The 16,891-nt window shown below is 39.4% G+C and overlaps 1 protein-coding gene across 7 annotated transcripts in view; it reads right to left on the reverse strand.

The window, feature by feature from the left end:
* SPHKAP (SPHK1 interactor, AKAP domain containing) overlaps positions 1-16,891 on the reverse strand; it is a 105,750-nt gene that overhangs the window by 37,949 nt on the left and 50,910 nt on the right. For 5 of the 7 annotated variants that reach the window (XM_054835424.1, XM_054835421.1, XM_054835422.1 and 2 more), the window contains exon 3: positions 11,560-11,670. The exons of the other annotated variants lie outside the window; for them this stretch is intronic. In XM_054835424.1, the coding sequence (XP_054691399.1) occupies positions 11,560-11,670 (111 nt within the window). The remainder of the gene's footprint in view (positions 1-11,559; positions 11,671-16,891) is intronic. 7 annotated transcript variants of the gene reach the window in all.

Here is a 16,891-nt window from a genome sequence, read left to right on the forward strand (position 1 = left end):
ACTGTTCACAGAGTGCTAGCTGAAATTTGTCGAGTGTCAAGTAATATTCTATAGAGTGTTCTCCCACCTTTTTTTTTCTTTTTGTCATTACTATTATTTAGCCTCCTATTGCTCCACCTCTGAGTAGCTTTGGGAAGCAGGCAGGATTTTGTTTCCTGCCTTGATATTGAATCGATGTGCTGCCATGGGATGGATGAATATAATTGGGTAAATTCCCAAATGTTTCCCTTCCCTGAGCATAGAGATAAATACCTTCTGAAGAAGGATATAAGGATTGACATCTCCTTTTTGTAGAGAGCTGAGATATTTCATCAGAAATAAGGAAACTGAAAATTACCAGTTGCTGCTTTTATGTTGCAGTTATTTGCTTTTAGATTACAATTTCCTTTTGCCGACTGACTAAATTTTGGTGACTTATTTTCCCTGCCATTGGCTTCATTACTTCTTTTTGGAGTCATTAACAGTTATAGCTAATATGCATAGCTCAACTTTTTGGTAGATAGGAGACTGAGAATGGTATGAGAGACATAGCTCTCTCCTCCACACGTGGCAGAATTTGATCCTTTATATTTAAATGGTTAAAGAGGATCTTAAGTTGGAATATGTCTTATATGAGGTGTTTGGAATAGCCTGGTAGTGACTCAGAAAAAAAAAAAAAGAAAGCATCTTCTGGAAGACAGACCTAATTATCCATTAACATTTGGATGTAATGCTTGTCTCACATTAATTTCCATGCTTGCCAAAATTATTTTGGCAGAAGAACCAGCTGTGAAATGTAGAAATAAAAATATTAGTTTGGAAGTACTAGATATGCCACGTAGCTGCTTGCAAAAGGATGTACACTCGAATGGAAGTGTGAGGCAGACGGGAGGATTTACAAGTGATAACCCCAGAGTATGAGGAAGCTCAGGCACACCTTCTGCACTGTAATCTAAATAACTCAAAAGGCTTCATGATAGGTATCCCTCAGCTATACAGTGGTACCTTCCTTATCTCACCAAAATGAGATCAGGCTACTGCAAACCATCAAAAAAATCCATCCTTGTCAAAGTAGGAACATGTCAGTCTACTACCAGTTTCTCTGCCCAGGACTTCAGCAGGATGCAGGGCAGGTTGGGGAAACATCAACTTGAAGCCAAGTCTGGGCCTTCTACTGTACAGCCCTTCACATGATTAGAGTGACAATCTCCCTCTCTAGCTGTGAGTGGAGAAAGTCTTTTTTCCCCTTCTTGCCCTGTATTTTCATTAGGACGGCCACAAAAATCACATTACTCCTTTCTGATTCTATGTAAAAATCTCTCCCATGAGCTGCGCAGCTGCTATCTAACATGCAGATGCAGTTTCCAACTGCTCTCCTTGCAAGCCTTAATGGAGCGTTTCCAAAATCAGACAACCCAGTATATACTATCTTCTGTGAGTCACTCAAGTTCACCTAAATAAGTCCTGACGTGACTTTTCTGTGTCTCTCCAGCCCAGCCACAATTCTTTTTTAGGTATACATTGTATGTTGTCAGAAGGATGTGTTATACTGCTCTCCCTCCAGCATTTTTAGCAGTACTGTCCCTGAAATTTAGTCCCAATTACTCTTCAGAAGGTGCATATCTCAAATGACTTGGTGGATTTATGGGGCTTGATATTTTAGAGACTATCCCTATTTTAATGGCTGGACTGCATTCATGAATCATCCCGAGTCATCTCTTCATAATCCGTTGCTTCAAAAACAGCTGAGAATATTTTCTTCCCATTAAGGCTTATTCCTTTGGGTTTGATGTAATTAATTGTCACTTATGACTTAAAGAAAATATGCCAATAAATATTTATGCCACATGCACCATCTGCTTTCTCTGGTGCCCTGTATACTTAATGTTTAACAAATTTCTATAAGCCTCACGCTGCAATTCATGTTAGAGGGAGCTTGTGGTTATGACAGCAGCAAGCAGTTACAGATGTCCGCTCTGGAGGTAGCACAAGAATCCCATTTCTTGATAAAGCAGACCATAGAGGCACTGAGAATTCACCAGTGTGAAATGCTGAAGGGGATACAGCTGCAATACCACGCTTGATCCTCCTGGTGTTTATTTATAGCTTTGTCAGAATAAGGCTAAGCATCTGGTTCTCTTAAATACAGATAGGAAAACACTGCTGTATGAGACTATCACAGAGGGACAGGAAAGAAGATGACAGATCTAGCCAGAAGATTAAAGAGTGTCCAAGTCTGAAGTTATAAGGAAAGAGAAGAAAATCTATTGCCAATCTTCCCCACCCCAAAATACGTGAGGCAGCTTTTGGCTGCTGTACAAAATACGTGTGGTACTGAAAATGTGGAAATACAACCCTTTAAGGGCATATTTAATTTCTGCCTTAACATTAGTTCATATGTGAAGATATATTTTTCAGAGCCAAGTACGTACAAGAGCAAAAACCGAAACATATTTTACAGATTATACAAGTAATCCTTTCGGTGGTCTTTTAAACTAGTGCTCAGTGTGCCTGCACTTGGCTCCGTAAGGCAGAGAGTAACTGGTGTAGAGGAGGGTTTCTTATTTCTCTGTGCGAGAGAGGGGCTCTCTGGAAGGTACAATTCTTACCACAGCAGCATGAACACCCACATATGCCTGAGAAAGGACTAAGACTCAATGCCACAATTTAGCCTGCAGCTGTTGATTCCTGCTCCTTGTCAGGATATAATTAAGGTATCGTCAGGCTGAATAGGAAGATGGGACTTAAAACTAAAAATACCTCTAGTAATTATGGCTTAGATCTGGAAAGCAATAGATGGATTTTGATTTCTGAAAGAGACAATGCTCTTCTTGAAGATGGTTGAGTAATTACTGAGCGAAAGGTAAAATAAACACTCTTGTAATCCCCTATGTGACATACTGCTGAGGGTGTGCACGCAACCTCCTGAGGGAGAGCAAACATCTTAGTATGTAGGTCTGTCTCTTTTACGTGGACAAAAAGGGCTTTGCTGTGTTTACTAGGAAACGTAAATCTTCATTCAAACACAATAAAACAAAACAGTTGTTTCAGCTATGTATGGTCACTACTCAGGAACACACATATGGTTTTGATTAAAAAAACCCAGCAAACAAAAAAACCCTCCTCCTTTGGGATTCAAGATTGCACTTCCATACTTGGCTGTATAAAGACCCTTGTTGACTACTACCGATCCTGGGAAGAAACATCCTCCTTTCTGAACTCCTGTAAGACCAGCTCTCCACCCTTCAGTAAGGGCAGGCTTTCGTTCTTTGGAGACTCTGGAGAACCTACTGGAGATAGGGGCCCTGATTAAGAGAGACAAAATGTCCCAATGCTTAGATTTCAACATTCTGACCCAGTGTCTGCACTATTGTTAGCAAGTTACCTGGAAGTAATTCTAGCAACGCCTGATGTGCAATATAAATCAGTATATTTGTACCTAAACATCTAAAGATATGTAGTGTGAATCTTTAAAAAGACTTGAGTGAAGAAATGAATGAAAACCACTCATAATCTACTTTAATTCAACTGAAAGCTGCTCTCTTCTTTTACCTCAAAGTACACCTTGCCAAGGATTTTCTCTTTCTGCATATGTTATCTTTCAGTTTGAATTAATTTGTGGGAGCTGTTTCCTGGATGTTTTTATTCCATCACTTGAGTGAGCACTGGCATTTGTCTGGCAATACAGTGAGATGATTCAAGGAAGAATTGGCCAGAAAAACTAATTTCTTAATTTCATAGTTACTTTTCTCTTTGAATCAATCTACTGCACGTTTGTAAATGCCAGGGCAGTGAAAAAGTAATGAAGTAGAGGCTGGAAGGGGAGGCGAGACCACAGAAGGCCTGATTTGACCAGCTCAAATTAGTGCATAATGGCATCCTTAACCTCCTCCTGAATCTGTTTAAAAGCTTGATGGCTAAACTGCTGTTGTGGTTTAACCCAGCAAGCAGCTAAACACCACACGGCTGATTGTTCACCCCCACCGCCCAGTGGGACGGGGGAGAGAATTGGGGAAAAAAAGTAAAACTTGTGGTTAAGATAAAGATAGTTTAATAGAACAGAAAGGGGAAATAATAATAATGATAATAGAATATACAAAACAAGTGATGCACAATGCCATTGCTCACCATCTGCCAAATGATGCCCAGATATTTCCTGAGCAGCCCTTCTTCCCTTACCAACTCCCCTAGTCTATATGCTGAGCATGATGTCATATGGTACGGAATATTCCTTTGGCCAGTTGGGGTCAGCTGTCCCAACTGTGTCCCCTCCCAGCTTCTTGTGCACCCCCAGCATCCTCCCTGGTGGGGCAGGAGATGCTGAAAAGTCCTTGACTTGGTGTAAGCACTAGTTAACAACAACTAAAACATCAGTCTGTTATCAACATTATTCTCATCCTAAATCCAAAACACGGTACTATACCTGCTACTAAGAAGAAAATTAACTCTATCCCAGCCAAAACCAGGACAAGTGCAATGAAACTACCAATGCTTTAGGTACCTGCTTAGGACAGTGAAGCTATGCAGTGGTCTGAAAATCCAGCTGCTATGAGGGGAAAATGACATTCTTCCTCATCTCAGTAAACAGAGAGATCATAGACAACATGATCCATAATTACATCACCTGTTCGCTTTCTTAACAATCTGTTTTATTTCTCACCAAGGCAACAGCCTTGCCACCCTTCACTGATATAAGCATTGCTTCCTTTCCTAATATCTGTCTCTTAGATTGGGGTATGTTCTTCTGTACTCAACTAATCAGCTAACAACCCCAAGCTGCAATTCTTCTTCCTCCTGGATTTTTCTGCCTTCCATATTGTGTTGGGTTTGCGTGGCAAGGTTTTGGTAGCGGGGGGGCTACAGGGGTGGCTTCTGTGAGAAGCTGCTAGAAGCTCCCCCTGTGTCTGATAGAGCCAATGCCAGCCGGCTCTAAGACGGGCCCGCCGCTGGCCAAGGCCAAGCCAATCAGCGCCTCTGTGATAACATATTTAAGAAGGAAAAGAAACAGTTAGAGGGAGCTTTTGCAACCGGAGAGAGGAGTGAGAAGATGTAAGAAACTCTGCAGACACCAAGGTCAGTGCAGATGGAGGGGGAGGAGGAGCTCCAGGCGCCGGAGCAGAGATCCCCCTGCAGCCCGTGGTGAAGGCCATGGTGAAGCAGGCTGTCCCCCTGCAGCCCATGGAGGAAGGATGAGGGGGTGTAGCGATTCCACCTGCAGCCCGTGGAGGACCCCACGCCGGAGCAGGTGGAGACACCTGAAGGAGGCTGTGGCCCGTGGGAAGCCCACGCTGGAGCAAGTTCCAGGCCGGACCGGTGGACTCATGGAGAGAGGAGCCCACGCCAGGGCAGGTTTGCTGGCAGGACTTGTGACCCCGTGGGGGACCCACGCTGGAGCAGTCTGCTCCTGAAGGTCTGCACCCCGTGAGAGGGACTCCGTGCTGGAGCAGGGGAACGATGAGAGGAGTCCTCCCCCTGAGGATGAAGAAGCAGCAGAAACACCGTGAGATGAACTGACCATAACCCCCATTCCCCGTCCCCCTGTGCCGCTGAGGGGGGGAGGTTGAAGCCGGGAGTGAAGTTGAGCCCGGGAAGATGGGAGGGGTGGGGGGAGGTGTTTTAAGAGTTGATTTTATTTCTCATTCCTCTACTCTGTTTTGCTTAGTAATAAATTAGATGAATTCCCTCTCTAAGTTCGGTCTGGTTTTGCTCGTGACAACAACTAGTGAGTGATCTCTCCCTGTCCTTATCTCGACCCACAAGCATTTCGTTATACCTTTTCTCCCCTGTTTAGTGAGAGAGCGGCTCTGGTGGGCACCTGGCCTCCAGCCAGGGTCAACCCACCACACATATCTATCACTGCCATTTAATGGTATAAAGTTTGTATTTATACTTCTCCAGGATACTTGACAAAAAGTGTGCAGCATTTCTGCCAAAGTCTGGAAATCCCATGACCCCTCACACGGGGGCACACTGCTTGGGAAGGGAAGGGTGTATTTTCCTAGATCAGTGGTTCTCAAGTGCGGTTCCTTGCTAGGCTGTATGGAGTGGGAAGGCCTGCTTCCCAGACTCTGTGTTGGGACAAGATGGTCATGTGAAGAGGGAGAGGGCATGATGTTGTATTTTGTGGGGAGATTATTGGAGTCTGGGTCCATTTCAAGAGAAAATCTTTTTTCAGTGCAAATATAATTTCTAACGGCTTTTCTATCTGTTGCTGGTCTAGAGTGTGAAAGTTCAGAGAATTTCTGGAAAATTGACTGCTATGATTTATGCATCTTGAGGTAAATGAATGCCAAATGTCTTGCAGGACTATAACACTGTCTCCTTTTTTTTGGTTTTGTTTTGTATCCTACTTTTTTCTAAATAACTCTTTTCATTAAGAATTCCTAAAAGACAATTAAGACATATCTTTGGCAGCGTGGCAATACCACCTTCCTTAATTGTGCTGATGCTTATTGCACAGGCATTGAAAAGAAAAATGTCAAATCTTAGGAACTGCTAAGAAGAACCATAAATTACTTTTCTGTGTGCAAGATTAAGACTTTGCACTTTAGGAGAGTCCAATGCTAGAAGAAACTATAAATCATCTAATTAAGGAAGAATTTAAATTTCTTAACTTGTACTAACGTAAGCCAACCACAAATGTTCAGCACTGGTAATTAAGTAATGTAGATCTTTGGAGGGAAAATGGGGACAAAGTATCTATCATTTTTTTCTTTTCAAATAAGGTTTGCTTAAAAGCATGTCTAAAGCAGGGAAGATTTGATGTAGGTTCAGAGAAGGATAGTTGGCAATAATGGAGTGGACAAAGGTATATACAGTTATGTGAAACTACATTTGTTTTATGAGGTCTCTTCATGGGGTAATAAGAATGTCACATTACAGATATTTTAATTACATTTATAAGTCACTATGTGCAGCTTATAAATGATTATGTCTTATGAATCCATGTATTTTATTCTGTTAGGTGGATTTTGATTAAGTTCTCATTCAGTGGAAACAAACAAAACAAGACTTCCATAATTAAACTACCTTTAAAATTTATACTATCTAATTATATTAGCATGAAAGTATGTATTCTAATCTGCAGCAGAAAACTGCTGCTAAACAGTATCACTGTTAATTGAACCAAGTTTCATTTAATGTTTAGCAATTACCCAAGTATCCTCTGAAGAGGAAAAAACCACTCATAGCATTGGTGTAGAAGTAGTTGTTCTCTGAGGAAGTTTAACCTTTTTAAGCAGACAGCGTGGCAAAATCAGATAGGGCTGTCTGAAATAAGAAGGGTAGCACACTTCAACCTAGGGACTTTTTAAAGAGAGCTAGTAGGATGTTTTACTCCAATACAGAAATGAAAGCAAACAGCACTACTGCGGGATTTACCTTCACTCTCTCCCACTCTGCCGTCACTTCAAGCACACAGAAATCTCGTTCAGCTGCCCCTTCCTGACTAGCCTCTGCGGGAAATCTCCCTAGAAAGCTCTAATAACCTAAGACAGTTAGCCCTGTCTCCCTGGACTCAATCCTAGCGTATCTAATCTGATTTCCTAAATGTAAACACAGAGAATTGGACAAAAATAGTATGTACAGAAAGTAGAAAAGGAAAGTTAGGACGAGACAATTTTTCAAACTCTGTTCACATCATACTCATTATACATATAACACGTCTTTTCATAGACAACTCACCAACATACCGCTACTTTGGCATAAAAATAGAGAGCAGACACCACGTCTCACTGATATTTCTCCCTATGATTTCTATTGTTCATCCTTGCAGATGACCAGAAACTTTGGATTAAATATGGACATGCTAGCATTTGTTCTAGTATGGTGGGGTACCAGAATTTGAAATAACAATTTTCACAGCTCAGGAGAAGATTTCCAGCTTAAGCAAATATGCAGTACTATTCCTCTAATGCAATTTATTACTTTCATAATGGCTACATTTTCACTAACCAGTTTGGAAATGAACGGACTATTACACGTACCAAAATGCCTGTTCTGCTTAAATTCTCTCTTTGAAAAAGTAGTCTGCTATAACTGAGTTAAACGTTTAGTGTTTTAATAAATCAATGTTAGTATACTTGGTGAGCATATGTAGGATAGCCATGAGGCTATTTTTACTTGTACTAACTGTGCTAATCTCAAATGGGTCATAATGAATACAACATTTATGAAATCTATGTTCATACGGTCTTGTTGCATTTATAGTTACAATAAGATTAGACCCCTTATAACTAAACATGAACTCTTCCAAATGAAAAGTGAACACTATAGCTAAATATATCACCAGCTATCTTTGGGAAAAGCAACCATTGATGACATAGCACATTTGAAATTTCATTTTTCCTTCTGCAAACCTAATGACAACTTACAGAGGCAGTTTGATTAAAACATCTCTGGCACCATTGGCAACAGCAAATTATAATATCGTCCACATGAAAGAGAAGACAGAATGTATTTTCTGGTAAGGGCAGTCTGGTTTGCTTGCTAATTGAGAAACTGGGGAAACTATTCCATGTTTATATCCTTCTTCCTCTCTCATTCCTGCAGCTTCTGCTCGTTTAATGTCAGTCAAGACTCAGAATCAAATGCTTTGCGAGTTTTGAGTATGATACCGAACTAATGCTTAGTCCTTGCGTAGTGGTTAAGTATTCCCTGTTCCCTGGTTTGCTCATGTATTATGCATAGCCAAATGAACCACCCACATATCTAGGGTGGTGAAAGCAATTCTGAGGAAAAAAAGAAAAAAAACTGCTTACGCTGTAATACATATATCAAGTGATGGTTAGTGTCAAAGTTTTCTAGTCTTGCTTGTATTTACATTAGTTGTGCAACTTTTTAGGCACCCAGATTAAAATTCTGTACTGTACTACCACTCAGAATAAATTAACCAGGAGTATGAACAAAACTTTAGTTTTGCTTATAACAGTTTATGAGTAACTATTTAAGAGTAACTCAAAAGCGTGACTTCCAGGGACAGATCAAGAACTAAGCTTCCAGGCCACCAAATACCCTTTCTCTTGATGTGAACAGTAATGTTCCAAAATAATAATTAACTTCTTAGCCTCTAAATTAATGCTCTCTATATATGATATTTTAATTTCACTCAATATATTATCTTGTATTCCACTTCAATCTCGTTGGTACAGAATTCTTTCAATATAATCTCTTTTCTTCTATAGTGATAACTGTAAATTGCATAATTAACTAGGTACTAAAATTTTGCTTCGAAAATTGTGAAATTTTTCTTTATTTAGAGTTGGCACTGTGTTGGGAAAGCCATACAGGGAAAGCTGGCTGTCCTATATGTACCCTACACAAGGACTAAGCAATGGGAGAAGATGACTTGGCAGACCTTGTTTCAAAGCATAGCCTAATATTCCTCCAATGTAAGAAAGGGGTCAGTCAGGGTCTTGTAGTTTAGTTTAGGATGCCATTAGGAACTGTGGGGCAGTTCTGCATCCTGGAAACCTCACAGAGCACCTTTGCCCACCCTCTCCCTACATGCAGAATTATACCATCACATTATACTAACACAAACTGTTTTCTTAGGAAAGAGCTGTGTCTTGTTTGTCTTTTCTTTGATAAAGAGGGGATTAAAAGAAAATTATCACCTTGCACGACTTTGCCAGGGAAAATTGTGGGCGTTCAGCCCATGTGAGATTTGGATCTGTGACTTGCTGAAACCCCTTACCTCAGAATCTCACGACTGTAATGAAAAGTCATTTCAGTACTTCTGCCTCTTCTCTCACATCTGCAGAATGGTAAGAGTAATGCTTATTTTCCCTACAAGGTGACTGACCAGGGCTAGATAAAACCTGATCTGTGCTTTCAAGAGGAAAAGTGTGTATCAAGCAGCTATACAGGGTATTTTTAAATTAAATCTGAGTATAGTCTTGCTTTAACAAGCTATCTTTTCTCGGTAACTCCGTCCTATCAGAGATAGATATAATTTCCTATAAGATTCAAAAACCCATGAAGAATAAAGTCAAAGCTCAACGTATCAAAAAGCAAGTCATGATTCTTTTGTTTGTTTGTTTGTTTGGGTTTTTTTTAGGATATGAAATACTAAATAGTAAAACCAAGTGACTGAGGTCAATGTTTTTTGCTTTAAAACCAATCCTTTCCTATATTAAACAACAAGGATACCACTGATTACCTGCCTGATGGCCCCATTCTGGTTAAGAATGTATTCAGGATACTGTTCGAGTGACAGCGTTTCAGCTGCAATTGAACAATCTTGGTACTTCATAATAGTGTGACCCTTTTGCTTGGGACAATACATGCAGAAAGAAAAGGAAACTCCTGTCTGTCTAGTTTGGGGAGTCTAAGAAATTAGTACCACTAAACATCCTTAATATCCTCTTCCTTGTTTCACTCAGCATCGTCCAAAATAGACATAGGAGTCTGTTTAGTTTCTCACCTTATACCTTGTATGGCTGCTTACTAGCATGCTCTGATTAGGTTTGTGTATTTTGTTCACTCTGTCTTGTGGAAACTGAGACTCCAGTGGACAGCATGACAGTGAATCAAACCCTATAACTTTTGACTGTATTCCTAACTTTTAACTGCTGCAATTACAGTGTTGCATCACTCCTGCTGTTCTCAAGCATGCTGCATCACCCCCAGGCAAGACACAAAGCTCTGGTCATTGCCACCATGGGATGGAGATTCAGCTTCTTAACAGCAGGCGTCTAGGTTAATCAGCTAGAGCTGAAATGTCCATGTCCTTGAGGGAATCCCAGCAGACTCCATGAGAGCCCTCAGCTGGTCTGTAGGTTGTGTGCAGCACAAGCAGTGCTGGAAACCTTTCGCCTGAGAAAGAACCACTCTTTTCTAAAGCCCTTGTTGGCTCACTGGGGCCAAGGTGTAGCAATCAAATGGGATTCCAAGTAAGGATCTGCTCTCCCGAGTCCTTCATCAAATAAAAAACTATTACAATCATAGCAATGTACTTCCATCCAGTTTCATGTAGATAGTGTGTAAAGCAACATAATAACTCCTGTTTCTTCATGTATGCTTTTAACCAAAAGCTGTTCCTAATTGCATTGTAACCCACAATAGTGAGATTTAAATTTCATTTCAAATGTAAAATAATTCTGTTTGAGTTCTTTAGCAGCTTCTTCTCATCTAATATGGAAAGAGTTTTCTATTTAATTGTATCTCTATGCCTTCAAGAACATTGCACAGCCTTTTAAACATCTGCTCTTTCTAACCTGCCACTTAAGTTACAGTTTGGAATAATTTTCTCTTTGGCTTACATTTCTTTCTTGTCAGTTGCAGATTATGAACATAAAAAAAATACAGAGGGCCACAATGTCTGAAGGCCAAATGTGGGGAAACCTCTGCAGTAATCTTTATTAATGTGCTCTGTATAGAAATCTGTATGCATTTTTGCTTTGTATGTTTGCTTTTAACAGAAAGCTGGAAATTACAGAAACCATAGACAGACTGCTATAATTTCAGTGTCAGTTAGTCATTGACTTTTTTGAATTTAACATGTACTATGGTTGGTCCCACACCTTACCCAAATAAATCTCGGTGGACTTTTCCCCAGAGGAGATTACAGCGAGTACTTACTGAGGCACAGTTGCTTTCTGACTTGTCTTCCAGAAAGCCAATTTGGCATGGTGTCCTCTGATTCTGCAGCCAGTAGTCTGTTGATTCTAGCAGACTGTTACTGCAGAGAATCTGTTAAAATAGTTAAAGATCGTTAAAATAATTAAAAAATTTACTCAGTCCTACTGTGCTTTGGGGGCCTGAACTCTATTGTAACTCAAAGAAAATCTTGCCTACAAAGTTTTGGAGGGGCAAGACTGGGACCTGTCCGGTTAATGCACTTTAAATCACGTGATTTATATATCCCCTAAAGCATTAGCCTATTTCCTTTCAGAACTGGAAGTCCTTGGAGATACTTGACGGAGATGCCTAAACCCAACATTTTAATTGGAAAATATTGCTAGGAGTTTTGTTCTGTGTTAAAGTGATAAACATAGATGTTGGGAAAACTAATTATTTAATTATACCGGAGTGCACAAACTTGCAGCCTTTATGATTTATTGCATCTCTTTCCACAATAGATCAGCACTACTCATTCTGCCAGCAGCCTCATTCCTGGGACTGCCTAGGCTACAGATTCTTTCTTCTTAAACACATTTTTCAGCTTTCTGAGAAGCTAACGTACTTAAGACCTGCTGTAATGACTACTGAGCTCAGTCAGTACCCTGAGACCAAAACTTTGCATTTATTCTCTCTGTGTTGACTCAGTCCTACAGCTTATGCCATAAGCTTTGCTCAAACAAAACCAAAATGGGGCTTCATAGATCTGTAGACTATAAAGAGGCAAAGCCAGTTTTGCAAGTCTGATGCTTAGATTGAGCTGAATTCCTTACTTGTTGCCTCTGTACTAATATTCTTCTGTGAAAAAGAGAGACCCTTAGTATTTTTAAAACATCTAGGTAACAGCAGAAAAAGAATAGCTGCAACAATGATGCTACTTATAGAACGTTTTATATGTTCTTATCGTCTTCCCCAGGCAGCAATGTTAAGAAGTGTGTTTTATTTGTACTTCTCGCAATTCTTGTATTACATAGAAATAGGCTGTACTCTAGCTCTTTTGCCTTTTATTTTAATAATGATATCTTAAAATATAAATTTGTTGCTCTACCTGGAAAAAAAAATCTATTCACAGTACTTTCCTTTGCCTTTACTGCATGTTTCGCATTGACACACCTTTGTCCTACTTCAGGAACGCTTGATCCATCAGCCTTGATCCCTTCCTTAGGAAGAGAAGTGAGAAGAACTTGTGAGGCCTCTTCATTTCTCAGGGAAGATGAATGACTGTGGAAAGCTGATCTGGCTAGTTGACACAATTTTCTAATACTCAGAGGCAATCCAGAAGTAAGCTTATTACCACCCACAGACTAACACCCACTCTAATTTTTATGTTTCTGGCAGAAAGCCAGTTAGATAGTTAATACTGCACTCCCTGTATTATTCTATATTGATTTCTGAATAATCATCAGAAGATGAATGAGGATGCAATGGGAAACACCACAGTCCACAAGTTTGGCCTGCTTCAGTGCCGCCCCTTGGTGCCGTCCACAAAAGCTGTGCACCTTTGTGGTGCTTGTTACTCAGTATTCCAGCCCTTCTATGGAATTTCTTCCAAAGAGCTTCTCAATACAAATTTAGGGTTGACAAAATACTCAGGAAAAGCACTGTACTCAAAGACTTCGTTCTGAGAGTGACAAAAGGCTCATGAATGCTTCACATCCACGCTAGTCTCTTCTTGGGGGCTGCTAGCTAATCTTGTTTACCAGTTGAATGACTCTGCACTCAATAAATTTTATAACCTCCTGTCTCAGTGCAAAGAGATTCCTGCCACAATAACTAACTCTGAGACTAAATGGGGAAAATAATATATTTCATATCCCAAAGAAACAATTTCCTGTTAGTGTTATAAACTGTTCCTTTTTTTTTTTAAGAAATGTTTTCAAATGTGGAAATACTGAACTATTATAAACTGGTTGATAAAGTGTAGAATCAAGCATTTTTTTCCTCTTTTCCAAAAATTTCCCCTGAGGTTTTTATGAAGACACAAAGAATTGAGCATATACATACACACACACATATATATCTACATATATCTAAATGATTTCAGATTTCATCTGATTCTAGATCTTCTCATCCTCAAGGCTAGAAGTTCTAATTACCTGTTAAAACATAATTTTGCATACATAGGAAACAGTTCTCTTTAGCTGAAATAACTTTTGCTGTAACAAGCAGTCTTGTTTCATTTCCTTAAAAATCACAGTGAATTTGTCTTCAGCCCTAATCACTTTAGATCTTTCTTTCCGAAATCTCAAACAGTTTCCAAGAAACCAGAATAGACAGAAATTATCATGCAGAAACAAGCTTCAGAAATCTTTGGTACTACTATTCTTTGTCTGCTAAGGACTTGGCATGCACACCCAACATTTCAGAATAGCTAGATTGTAGCAGATGTATATTGTAGATGATAAACCCATGAAATGAGCTGGGCAGTCCAAACTTCACCTAGTTTCCCTCCTGTGGGATGTTAAATGACCCTTGGTAGCTCTACCTTTCTTTAAAAGGATGTTTTTATTGGAAAGCAAATACTGGTATAGCACCAACAGAAGACATAACTCTCCGGAACAAATGTTTCAGTCAGGTCATAGTTGCCAAGCTTGGGTCATTCCAGGATGGCTTCTAAGCTGCAAGGCTTTATAGTACATTTAATTTTTGCATGCAGCTTTTCACAATACACTTTGAAGTTATGGGTAGAAATTATTACATGGAAGTTTTGGACAGCATGTGATTTTTAAGTAACCTCAAGGAGACGAACAACATTAGTAGGATGATGTTTTCCCTGGGCCAGATTCTGCTCTCATGTGACAATAAGAAGTTTCACACATGCACTTGGGAATGTAGCCAGAAATGTGAAGAAGGGGGCAACAGGCATAACATTTTTCCTCCTGGAGGCTGGAGAAAATACTTTGCAGCAAATTGGATTTGAAGACAACAGGTGAGGAAAACAAAACCAGATATACCTGAGTCCACGCAGCAAAAGCTGGCAGAGGGCCACCCTGCAATGCTGATTGCAGTAGGGTTATACACACTTGGTATGCAGAAATGCACATAGGGAAGCTATGTGAACTTTTGGGCATATTTCTTTGGTAACAGACAGCAATATTATCATGGTCAAACATACAGGAAGAGTGAATGTAATTCTTCTTACAGCATCTCGCTATTGTAAGGCAATTCTCCCTGTTAACTGTGTGCATGTGTTTATATCAAGTGGGAGTTTGCATAAGTATTAAAACTTGCTGGGATATTCATGCTGTTAAAGGAATATACCGAAGTCCCTGTAGTAAAATAATGTATGACTGCAACGATCAAAAGTGTGTAAGCTTGAAGGATCTGGCCTAAATTAACAGGGCTAATTAATTAATCAAATGCAATGTGAGAACTGGTATTCCTCAGAGATGTAACTCTACCAGTACATTCTGATTCCCATTTTTGCATTTAAGCATATTTTCAAAATACACTGAACCAATCTGTACCAAAGGATAAGAAACCTAAACCTGTATTACTTCAGCTGTCAGTCAGCATCCTTCTTTTACATAGCCTGCAATTTTAAGGCAAACAGTATCACTTGCCAAAATTTCTTCCTCCTATCGTGTACTTCTCTTCATTCTTATCTAATTGAGACGAATTCTGGGCCAATCCCACTGACATAAATTGTTAGCAATTTTGCTGAATTCAGCGAGGTTGCTTCTGATTTGCAGTGGTACAATTGAAAGCTGAACTTGTTTCATTGACCATACTTATGTGTAACAGCTGCACACACTATACTGCTGTATATCTGGTTCAGAGCAGGATCATCACACTCAGAAAATAATTCAGGATGAATTTGCATCGTGCACTAAATGTGAAATCAGCAGTAATTCATGGTTCTAAAAAAAAAGTTTTCCACTCTCATCTAGAGACTCAGCCGTCAGCATTACTCAGTGTGTTGTGAATCAATCAACTAAATCAGCCTCTAGCAGAGTGTGGATTAGAAAAGTCACTCTTTCCCAGAGGAAAATATTGCATATGAGTTTAGTGTAACAGCTTCCTGCTCCCTGATTTAGATCATAAGACATTAAAATACAGTAAATATCTATAACCAAGACAACATTAAAAAGGCTCTGCTCCACAAATGAAACATCTGCGTCTCCATGGCTGATCATCTTAATTGCTTTGGTTAATTACTACTCATCAAAAAAGATATGAAAGTGGGACATACAGAATAAGATGAGATATCAAGGGGCACATCTTCTGCATTTGTTCAGATTGGTCTGTGTAATAACAGGCCACATCTCATATGGTTCTTCACAGGAGCCATTCACGCCAAATACAATTACTCAAATCTGCAAGTCAATTGTTTAAACTGTTCCCTTCCAGCAGGAACCCATACCATTCACTCCACCAGTTACACATCTAACTTAAAAATCACTGTAACTAACAGAGGCTAAAAGAGAAGGTAACGGCCTATTTTTGGTAATTCTTAATTCTTTTCCACACAAAAAAAGAATGGTAACACATTCTGTGACAATGCTGTAAAGAAGCCCAAAATATCCTGCTGTTGCTCAGAAATGTTGGCAGATGTGACTCACTTCTTTTAGTGTGCCGACAATTATAAAATCGACTTGTGTTACACTGAAAAGTTCAAATGTAAGGGATTAGACAGGTGAAGCAGCTCTAAATCAGGTGGTAAAGGCTAGCCTTTAAAAGGAGTGGTGCTTCTGAAGGTGACCAAGCTGGGAGCATTTGTAAACACAGTGGTGGCACTTCTCAGTGCTGTGCCACTGTCCTTCAGTCTTACATAAAATAGACAACTCTGAGATTACATGAAAATTTAAGATGTTCTCTAACACAATGGATTTTCTGCCTATATGGAGATTCCAATTACAGACAGCATCATTTTTTTTTAAATCAAGTATTCTTTTGCAATTAAACAAATCCTTTGATCAAATGAAATACTGACACTTTGTCCTTTAGCCATGTTGGGGTGAGATGAAGAAGCCCGGTCCTAGCATACACATCAGCCTATTGAGTTCTTTTTTATATCAATGATTTTACATTTAACAAAATTTCTGTAGACAGACAATATTTGTCCCTCACAGTGTAGTTTTCAGGATGAGTAAAATAAATTGTTATCTTCTACATGTTTTATCTTTCTCTCTCTATGCTTACGTATATAAATATATATTGTTGTTATTTTGGAAAAAAAAAAAAGGAAAGCATTAGTATTACTAATGGAAAGAGAAGAAAAAAGTAAGAATTATAGGAAAACTGAATGAACTGTGAAGTTTTATAACATTTCTGTGTTAGAACAAATGCTTTC

Source organism: Grus americana, chromosome 9 (genome assembly GCF_028858705.1).
Source record: "Grus americana isolate bGruAme1 chromosome 9, bGruAme1.mat, whole genome shotgun sequence".
NCBI lineage: Eukaryota > Metazoa > Chordata > Aves > Gruiformes > Gruidae > Grus > Grus americana.